The sequence below is a fragment of the Zonotrichia leucophrys genome, chromosome 4 (assembly GCF_028769735.1).
Source record: "Zonotrichia leucophrys gambelii isolate GWCS_2022_RI chromosome 4, RI_Zleu_2.0, whole genome shotgun sequence".
NCBI classification, from domain to species: Eukaryota; Metazoa; Chordata; class Aves; order Passeriformes; family Passerellidae; genus Zonotrichia; species Zonotrichia leucophrys.
The window spans coordinates 1,893,693-1,904,922 of record NC_088173.1 but is presented as its reverse complement, the minus strand read 5'-3'; the positions used below and the strand labels follow the sequence as shown (position 1 = coordinate 1,904,922).

Below are 11,230 nucleotides of genomic sequence, written 5' to 3'. Positions count from 1 at the left end.
GTGGGTATTTCAGTGGCGTGCAGCCAACCCAATCCTGCTACATCCATGCCTCACAGGGGACATGAAAGCAATCATCTGTCAAACCTTCCCAAGTCCCAAGCTGAGTGTAATGACATTGCGTCTTGCAATTCAGTCCCAAGCCCAGGGGGTGGATCACAGAAAAATATGTGTTAACAAGTAGAAGACAGACAACTGTGCAACAGTTCTGGGAAAGGACATTAAATATATGCTGAGTGGAAGATTCATTTTCTTAACCAAAAACAAAAAAAGAAAAAAAGAAGAAGACTGCCTTACAATTTGGTACGGTCATCTAGAAGTAAAAAAGCTTCTGCTGTCTCTATTCTGAACAGAGTATCAGAGAACTTCTACAAGTGTGCTATCTTTACACAGTTCAAACTCCTAAATCACCCATCTTCTTTCTCACTGGGCATACTATGGAACTGCAAACCACTACTATATTGTTAACCATTTACCTGACAGCAGCAATGAACCTACCAACTTCACTATTGCACTGCTATTAAACTGGAAATTTCTGTATTACCTTGTTGCTCACAAATCATCCACTGAAATAGGAACATAATGGTAATTCACAAAAACTTAGTTCCAAGAATCAGGAGGCATCTTTCTTGCTCTAGCAGGTAGTTTTTCCCATCATGTGAGTTGGCAAACAGAGAACATATTAAAGTTGATAAGCCTTCACTGACCAATTTTGACACAAGCTGAAATTCATTTGACAAAACTTTTTGGTATGTTTCTTTCTTCCCTTTCCCCACCCACGCAGAAAAAAGCAAGACACAAGTCATCTGCCATACTAATGTATTCCATCTTTCAAAAAGAAAGACATGATTTTAATATTACTTAACAATATGTTAAAAAAGTAGCCAGTTAGGCTTCAGTGTTAATACAATTATACACTCTATAACAGATTTGATAGTGTGAGTACTGTTCTTTTTTAAATTTTCTCATTCTGCAAGTATTCTTACACAAGCTGGCTACAAGTCAGGAAGAAAAAAAATCAAAACACAAATAGCGTAACTTGTACACTCTTAAACAGTAGATTGTGAAAGAACTGAGGGAATACTTGTCCCATAAGAGCCTCTTTTTCATGAAGTCATGTCAGGAGAATTCTGGAGCAGATGAAAGCACAACTGACTAGGTCCATTCCTTTGTCAGGAGTCAGAATGACAAAACATAGCTAGATGCAGAAGTGACAGGAGCCACTGCAGATGATGCAATCTAGTATTTTGGCCTCCACCCAAGCCTAAGCAATTTAAAGTCTCTGAGGCCAAGGCATTCAGAAGGAGCTGGAAAAGAGCTATTGTTCCAACTCCAACAGCATACAGCTACAATCAAGTAAGTCTCACTCACAGACTACAAGCACACAAGCTAACAAATTCAGGTAGAAAGTGGCAATTTTTCAGTCCGCAAGAATTATCAGGCCAAAGGGTTCAGTGCAGATCCACACAGCACTGGGGACAAGGCAAGGCAGCACTGGCTCAAGACCAGATAAGCTCTCAGCACAGCAGGACAGGTAAGTGGAGTTGTCGTTCATTGATTCCTGCAGGGTTCCCTCCCTGTATTGTGTCATTTCAATGTGCAGCAAAGGTGGTTTTTTTTAAGCTAAAATTGGACCAGTTGATGGAAAGTCTCTGCCTTGTCTGTCTGGCAGAATCCAAGCAGAATCTGAAAAGAAAGAAAAGTGATAAAGTGAAACCAGTATGATTAAAATCAATCCACACATATCCCTCTTTTGGAGATAAGCTCTCATTCAGAAAGACAAAACCATACATTCAAAAAAATCACTTGTCTATCACTCAAATACATAATAAAACAGTTACTTTCAACACCACTGCATTATAAGAATAAAGCAAAGGAGGTAGCAAAGAATACTGCACATTCAGCAGCACAGAAGCAAGTTAAACATCAATTAGAAACAGTAATGGTATTGCTGTACCCATCAAAAATTTTTAAAGGGTAAGAATGAGTGGCAGATGGTGTGTAAAGCAGCATCACCAATGGCTTGGGACACTGCTGCTTCTCTTCTTAAAAAAAGGACACTGGAGACAAAAGACCTAGGAAAGGAGGTCTGTATAGTACAGCAGATAAGCAGCCCACATGCCTGGAAAAAACACTCCTAGAACAAAAATCCTCTTATTTGCTTGCACTGACCACAGTTCATGGAATAACTCTGGAAAAAGTTGCCACATGCAGGCCTTTCAGGGACTGTTAATCTGATCTGAAGACCTTTATTGAGGCAAGGTGCAGCTTGGTGAGGCTAAAGGCTGCATCAAAACAGTGCAAACCTCTCTCTGTACAGAAGGTTACACTGCCTCTGTAACAACTGAAAGCCAAAAAGGGGGGCAGTCAGAAGGAGCACAATTTCACAGGTACAGTGGAAGACTATAGTCAGACTTATTTTTTTCTTTCTGTGCTGGTTAGAAGCAGCGTGCAATATTAATCATGATGTCAGGGTGTAATTAAGGTATTCATCTATTATACCATTACAAAACATGAAGAGAAGATGATGAATGAACTCCAAGTGAAAAATATTAATTCAGTCAGCCTGTAGCTCATTGCCATGTAGGGTTACTAGAACAAGCCATGTTACTTGCCTTCCAAGTATTATGCTGGGCATTACCAAATGGTAGAGAACCTACCTAGGTATTAAAGGCGCCTTAATGGCATTAAGTAGTTGGTTTTGTCCCCTAAAAGAGCACCTATCAGGGCTTTTCAGACACCTTTCCTAAACAGGTATCCGTGAAAACCTTACAGTTACACACACTTCCTTACAGATGACAGTAAAGGAGTAGACTCCACCAATTAGTGAAGAGATTACAAACAGCAGGCTTTAAAGTGCTAACGCTTCAGTTGGATAACATTTGACAAATTTGTTCCCAAAATTCAACTGCACCTCTGCAAATGTAAGACACTGTTTCATTCATTCAATTGAGAGCAAATAACTGATGAACAGAACTTCTCCATTTACTGAAGATTATGCAGACTTGAAGGAAGGTAAGAATATTCCATAACAAAGGCTTATACTGTATCAACACTAGCAGGATCTAACACATGCCATATTTCACCTGTAAAACCTGCATTTTGATTTTTAAAACAATCCTTTAATTGGCACCATTCAGAAAAATAATTTTTAAGACTATAGACCACGTACCTACAACAATTTCATTGTCTTGCACATAAGTAATTAGATATAGGCGTTTTGTAGCAAAAATAAGCAGGAGTTGTACTCAGTTCCTTCCAAGACCCAGACACACATTACATCCCAGGCATGTAGGCTATGAAAACTACATGAATTTAGAAAAGAAATCCATACTGAAAGCCCCTTCTTGTAACAAATGGCTTGTGTTGCTTTGGGAAATACTGCTGGTGAGTCCTAAATTATTCAATTGCAGGAAACCAAGTTATTTGTGCCCATTACAGATTTGGCTACCATAGTGAAAGGCTCACTAGATGCATTCATGGGGAACCAGCACAACCAAACTACTGGAGAACAAATTCAAATAGATTTCAGTATTATGGAAGAACACGTGCTACACTGTTTAAACATGAGATGTCTCCTCATATTTGAGGAATTCAGAGGTAACTAATATGACAGAATAGTCTGAGTAGGAAGGGCTAGGATCGTTGAGTCCAACTCTCATTATGATGCACAAATCCCAAAATCAACCAAGAAGTCCAGAAGAAAAAACTTTCACAAGCACAGATTTGTATTACTCTTTTACTGTCACTGTACTAGGCGAGATGAATGAGGCTTTGGGCAACTTGTTCTACTGGAAGGGGTCCCTGCCCATGCCAGGGGGGGTGGGACAAGATGGTCTTTAATGTTCCTTCAAATGCAAACCATTCTATGATTCCAGGATAAGCATCTCCCCTTGAAGTCTGGTGTAAGACACTACCCCACAGTTCTACATCTCTGCTTAATGTACAGTAAACAATTCCCAACTAACAGCTTCTGTAAACAAGGAAGAAAACAAAACAATCAAGCCTTTCTGAAGTATCTGTTTGGAAACTTAAACCTAATAACTTTTTTAAAAAAATAAAAATATTAATCGGTATCTATCTGACCTGTGTGGCTAAGAAATATCCACACAAACTTTGCTTATAAATTATGTAATTGAGAATATTCTGAAGGCCTTGATGAGTACCTAGGGGTCACACAGATCATTCTGGCACAGGCTTCTGAATTTGTGCTATTCAGCCATAAACTGTGCCCACAGATCACAGCTTTGGTGATTGTTACAGTTTTCGGAATGTCAGCTGTAACAGGATTTGATGTGTTACAACACAGGCTTTTCTGCCAGGAGTAAGTTATTAACTTGGGGCTGCTGTGGTGTTGTTTTTGCTTGCTTTACAACCATGACACATGGAAAGAAGCAACATCAGCATTATGCACAGGGATTACAGCACTTTACCTTTTAAAATACTCCACTTCTCGTTCTGTTTCATCCATTTCCACACTGTCTAGATCAATGTCTTTGGGAAGAAACACATCATCTACAAAGAAGAAATGATGGCACAATGTTAGATTCCGTGGGGAAGGGGGAAGGAAAGAGGAAGAAGCTGCATTAAAGAGGTCTTTGGAGAACTGACTGAACCTCACAGACTATTCATTATTCATATTTACACTAAATTAATACACACATAATTAAACAGACACTTCTTAAAACCCCTATACTAGCATCTCTGCCCAGACTTGAAGGAGTTACACTGGTAAAAAAGATGATTTAACAGTAAATTCACTAATTGCATGGGCTGCAAAAGGTACCATAAACCTGGAATGCACATTAGAGTAACCAAATCATACAGAGGGCTTGATGAATCAGATAGCTGTTTAATGCCTGAAATTTTTGGTCTTACTACTAAAAATGTAGTTCTAGAAATATTTTTAAAGCAGTATTTCTAAAGAAAAATACTTGGAAACTTCTGGGTTGTAGAGCTGCTGTACTCCCTCTGGGACATGAGGATCAGGCTGTGTCTGCAAGAGTTGAACTCGTGCTAGCAACGAATAGACTTTAAAAAAAAAACCACACCCAAATATTTAACACATTAATGTATGACTTGAATTGTATGGCCTCAACTCTAGCAGAGAAGTCACCACAGAGCCAGTTGGTATATTGTGCTATCCCAGCATATGGTTCTCCTTTAGACTTTAAAAAGAAATGCATTGGAAACCACATATTTTTGTAGAAACCAATTGGAACATTTGAAGTTTTTTTTCTCACTGCATATACACTCCAGTCTCATTTCTGAAGCAGCTTTACAACACATTTCAAAAACCAGGTGTGACAAAGCAAGTAACCAAACCCACCAAGTACACACCTGACTAGAGAATCCTAGAGATGATGAGAATAGACAACCCATGCTAAAGATACTCGTGGCAGTTTTTAAAAATTTCATGTGTTTGCTATTCAACTTACTTCTGAGGAAGCAGAAAGCCCTACAAACACAGGGCTTCCCTAACACTCCTAGCTTTCTTCAGCCCTTTTGTAAAAAGGAGTAAAAATACTCTGCCAGAAGAAATTTCTTTAAGAAACAGAGATCTCACCAAAAGCATATTTACTGCTTTAATACTTCATTTGAAAACTCAGTTAAAACCCCCTAGCTTTGTTTCCCTCTTTTTATGTTCTCTCAATTACCCTAGTTTTTTGTGTCTTTGCTAATTTGCTACATCAACTTTATATCTTGAAAAAATTATAACTACATGAAAAATCATGTATTACAGTATCTTTCTTGTAGCTCTCAGGTCAGAATGACTTAAAAGTAAAAACTCAGTCCCAAGTCTACAGAGAACAGCACAATTTTTTCTTGACAAATTCAGAAACACATCCCTGTATTTTTTCAGATGTAAACATTAACTTTTGGAAATTTTAAGTATACTTTGACTTAAGCAGGAGAAAAAAAAATGGTGGGGGCAGGGAGGAGGATAAGATGCAGAAGGTACCTGCATTCTCCTACAGTAAACACCCCCTCCCATATTTTCTCTCTCAAATATCTCCAGTCTTTTCTTTCTGATCCCAGTTCTGGAGCTCTGTCTTGCTCCAATCACTGGAGTACATTCTCGTTAAATTAAAAGAGCCAAAACCCAATCACCCCACAACAGAGTATGCACAAGAACTGAGGTGTCAGAGAAAATGGTTCCATAGCGTATTGCTGCTTGGCTGACATAAAATGGAAATATTAGGCACCAGATTTAAAAACAAAGATAGTGGGCTGACCCAATCCAAACATGAAATCACTAAAAAAATCCCTAGCACTTCCTGCAACCAGGAATTAGCTTTACATTTTTGTAACAACGCTTAACAAAAGTAAGTATTCTGAAACACTGGCAGAAACTGCCAAGGCATGAAGGTCTCCTGTCTTGCTGTGCTTATCAGAACAGCAGCAAGAACTGGTGGACATTGAATTTATGCAATGTTAGCACTCAGCTACCAGGTGATTCCAGGGGAATGACTGGGTGCTCCAAGCAGACAGATGTCCACACCACAAAGCTGCCATCCCAGCTGGTAGTCCCAGTAGGGACCCAGGATGTGCAGGAATAAAGAGGTGCCTGAGAAAGCAGTTTGACTATAGGGCTGACAAAGCCAATGGGGCAGAACTGTGTGTGTTTCTCAGCCCTGGTATTAGCTGTTGGATGAGTTCAGGCAAACAAAAAATAAGTTGTAAATAAAATTATTCAAGTGCAACTTGCTTGATGTAACTCAATCTTCTACAGTTTTATTATTTCTGAGAAATAAAAATAACTCTGTTGACTAGAATGAGTTAATGTGGAGAACACACTCAATTTTATCAACTAATTAACATCCCACTACAACTTTTCAACTATGGCAAATAAAAAAAAGTCAATTAGTTTCCACATTAATTTACCTGTTGATGTAATTAATATAAGAAAGGAATTATTGTCACTGAAAAAAATGCATACTTGAATGACCTCACGTGAAAGACCATTCTTTGACTGAAGAATCCCCTTATTTCCCTTGCCTAAAGAGTAAGACCAACTTCACACTATACTCTTCATGCTGTATGAGAAACAATCTTGCTTTTAAAGAAAATTCAAAATGGATTTCAACATACTATTGAATTTAAACAATATATTTAAGCAAGAAAAGAAAGCCAGTCTCCTGGAAAGCCTAACTGACAAAACCCCCTAGAAAACCTAGAGCATATGCTTATTCATTTGTTTGTAAAAGCATCCTACAATTCTTTACTAAAACACTATCCATCTCTTCATTGTTGCAATTCTGATGACTTGACTTTTCCTGATACCAGTTTTCCAGTTTCTCTGATTGACATTGGCAGGAATGCCTGAAGATAAATATGTCTGGAATTAAATGGTAAGAACAGAACATAAGCAAAGTTTTTCAACTTTCTTACACACTTACCAATGGAATTGTTGACTTTGTCCCCTTTCTTCTTCTTGTTTTTCTTGTTCTTGCCTTTTGGTTGAGGAGAATCTGCAAGTATTAGCTTATTATTTTGCTGCTGCTCACTTGGTGATGGGGATTCACTTGTTACGGGTGCTTTCTCTTCCTTTACATGGTTCAACTGCTTTCTGTTGTTATTGTTTAATTTCTTCTCATCCTTTTTAGGTTCTGCAAGTGTTGGGAGCTCTGCTGCTTTTGCTTTGGATTCCATTTGGTTTCTGGCTTTAGTCTGGATCTCAGCTGCTTTGGAGGATTCAACAGGCTTTTTCACTTGTTCAACACACTGTTTGCTCATCTGTTTTAGTTTCTGTTTGCTGTTTCCTTCTTTATGTTGATGCATAATATCAAGCAGAAAAGAGAGGGGCTCATGCTGCTTTACAGTGCCCTCCTTCTGATAAAGCAGCTTTGAGTCTCTAGTGTTGACAGGGTTGGACAGTTCACAGCCTGTCTCTAGAACTGGCCTCTGTTCTGTGTGATTCACATGTCGGGACAGTGAATCAGCTGAGGTTTCTATCTTTTCTGATTGCTCAAGGGTACCATTCTGAATGTCTTCTGGGCTGTTTGGCACAGCTTCCTTCACTGCCTGGCAGTTCCTAGTGAGCAGCTCTGCCTTTGCACAGTCCTTACTTGTTCTCTCTTTCTTCTTTTTCTTCACAGCCCGCAACTGCTGAAGCTCCTGGAGCCGCTGTAACTCCTGTTTCAGTCTCTCCTCCTCCTCTTCCTCACGCCGCCTCTGCTCCTCGAGCAGCTGGTGATGCTCCCTCTCCCTGGCTTCAGCTTCAAGTCGAGCTTTTTCTTCAAGCTGCAAAGTAACAATAGGTTTATTGAAAGCGACACATATTTTGGAAATGAAGAGTTTAAGGGATTATTACTACTTTGCTTTATGAATTTTATAAATCCTTGGGTGTGAACATATGAAGGTACTTAAATCTGTAACTGCAGAGCAAGCAAATAAGTATACAAAAGCTGTCCTTTTAAATATATTACAATCCTTTCTCTGTTCACATTTTCTATGTTTCTCTAACTCATCTGACTAATGTTAATACCAACTGTTGATCCTTTCTTCCCTGCTGCTACGCCTAACTTCACATCAAAGTTTCCTATAGCCACCAAATATTCAGCTTCCTTCTCAAAGACCGTGTGTGTTTCTCAGGTAACTCAAGCTTGCATCAGGTTGTATAATTTACCTGTTCTCCTGCTATGGTAGCAGAATTGCCCTCTTTCAGAGATCAGGAACATTAGAAAGAAAAATCATTAAAAACATTCTGCACCAAAACACTAAGCAAATAATAGTTACATTAGAAGTTGTCAAAAATCCTAAGGATGGCAGATTTCCATTGTCAGCCATTAGTTCATTAATAAAAACAAAGACATGAGGGATTTTGCCAGCCATTACTGCCAATGCCTAAAACTTTGCTGGGCATCATTGATCTTGCATCATTAACAAAATGAAACAAAGTCATACAATGAGAACAGCCATGAACATTTATTTTCTTGCACATTTAGAGGTGCCTGTATGGCATTACTTTTTCAGTTACAGAAGTCATTCAAAAATGGGAATTACTCATGAGAATGACCCTATGGCAATTTTCCACTTACACTCCAACTGCACTGTATGAGCAAAGTGAATTTTGCATTGCAAATTTTACTAAGTTTATTTTATTTATAAGTAATCCACTAAACCCTCAAGATGCTGAATAGCGCTACAAGATGAACACAGAGAATTTAACTTGTGAATATTAATCTTCCAAACCCATGGAAGTCTTTAAAGAATGCAGAAGTAGTGCCAGAAGAAAATCCACAAACAAGAAAATATTTACAGTGTGATCACATAACACGCTTACGAGAAATCAAAAACCTTCAGCAACCAATTACACTGAGCCTTGAACTTTATCCTTATGGCTGATACTTGAACTGCTCTAAGAAAAGATTTCCTGACTGTTTCAACTTTAAAAAAAGGTATTTCTTCTGTTATTCCTCTTTCATATTTCCTCTATATTATCCCCAGCAAATACTGTTTCAAAAAAATTAATTTCACTATTACACTTTGGAGCTTTTCAGAAATCTTTTGTGCCAATTTTCACTTGAAAGCAACCTGTAATTTTTTCTTCCCTGCCCCCTCTCTGCTGTTTGCCACTCCAGCTCAGGATAACCCTTTGTGTCATCACGTGGCACAGCACTTAACCTCTGTCACTCAGGACAGCAAGGTGCTCAGTGCAATTATTCTAAAAATACCAAATGCAACTCTTCCTCTCTCACAAAAGCACTGACCTATGTTTCCTGGCTTTCTACAGAGACACTTTATCAAAACATTATCGCAGTACAGAACACTGACTTTCTAATTTCCCCCACTTTTAAATGTCAATGCCACAAAACAATAAAATGGGTAACACTTCTGATACTCAGAAATAACCTTTGGAAGTGTGGGGAATTCCAATATAAAGCTGATTTGCACCAAAACACATGACAATGGCATTTCCAGGAATCCTCCCAGTTGAGTATATAACTCCTGAACAGGTAAGCCAGTTGTGTAAAAACAAACTGGCAGTGTACCACAAACCACAATTACAGCATTAGGATCAATCAGTACACAGTGGCTTCTTGAGGGGAGTGCACAGATTCAAAAGTGTGAGGTCCAGGACGAGCATACTTTCATGTCTTACCTTTCTCTGCTTATGCCTGGCTCGCTTGGCTGCACGAGAACTGCTCACAGGTTTGGTTTCAGAGCTGTTTATGAACTGTAGCAAGTCCTCCACCTTTCGATGGTCAACAACACTTTCCCTTTCAGAGATCTGATCTGGTTTCTTCGGCTGCTCCTCTTTCCTTTTTGTTAAACGTAAACGAAGCTTTTCTCGCATCTCTGCATAATTTCTACTGGTTGGTGCAGCTGGAGGCTGAAGGACACACGACAAAAATTTAGTGACTAAATGGAAAAATTTCACTGACTTAATGCTTCTGAGATTTTGAAATACCAAAATACTCTGCCTCCAAATAACACAGGAGGTCCAAACCTCTATCAAGCTCATTGCTTCTATGTGAACCTAAAGTCTATTTAACAGGCAACAGATCTGCCACACTTGGTGCTGGCTTCTGAACTACATTTTCCAACTGAAAGAACAGCAGATCTTGAGGAGGATGGCATGAGTAAGAAGACAAAGAAATAACCTTTAAAAGCAAGAAAAAATACAGTGACTTTTATTTCCATATTCTCTTGTGATTGGTAAGCTGTATTTGAAAATTTCAAAGGAGCAGACGCTGGCTCTGTTTTTATTTCCCATGAAATCTGTTTCAGAGGTTGAGCTACACAGGCCTCTGGGCTGTACCAGTGAAGGGCTGGATATCCTGCACTGAAGCCTGCCAGCCCACCCTCCAGCAGAGTCCCGTGAATAACTCAACACTGCTGCAAGTGGAATCCTTGCATCATGTTCCATATCTGTATTTCCAATCTCTCCCCTCCTGATGCCTTATCCTCTCTGCTCCTGTACCAGCCCTGGTGCCCATCTGCTCACAGCCACACCAGTTCAACTCACTAAACCAGCAAAACAAAGCCTATTAACTTAAAAATCCTGTCACATTCTGCCACTTCAGCAAAATGAATAACTTACTGTGCAGTCAGGTAACCATCAAACACAAAGCAAGCATGTACATGGTGGGAGCATTCAAGGAGAAATGGGATGCCTTCCCTGGCCCCTTTAAGCCACAGGGCAGGGGATTTAATTCACTTGAACAACTAAGATGAAACTGATCTGATCAAATACATGGCAAATAAGCTGAGCTTTTACTTCAAATAG

General features: G+C 39.1%; 1 protein-coding gene across 1 annotated transcript in view; it reads right to left on the bottom strand.

Moving 5' to 3' along the window:
• Positions 1-809: 809 nt before the first annotated feature.
• FAM193A (family with sequence similarity 193 member A) overlaps positions 810-11,230 on the bottom strand; it is a 78,154-nt gene continuing 67,733 nt past the window's right edge. The window contains exons 19-22 of the mRNA XM_064710212.1: positions 10,103-10,333; positions 7,398-8,241; positions 4,431-4,512; positions 810-1,683 (exon numbers count right to left, since the gene is read on the bottom strand). Of these exons, the coding sequence (XP_064566282.1) occupies positions 1,590-1,683; positions 4,431-4,512; positions 7,398-8,241; positions 10,103-10,333 (1,251 nt within the window). The 3' untranslated portion in view covers positions 810-1,589. The remainder of the gene's footprint in view (positions 1,684-4,430; positions 4,513-7,397; positions 8,242-10,102; positions 10,334-11,230) is intronic.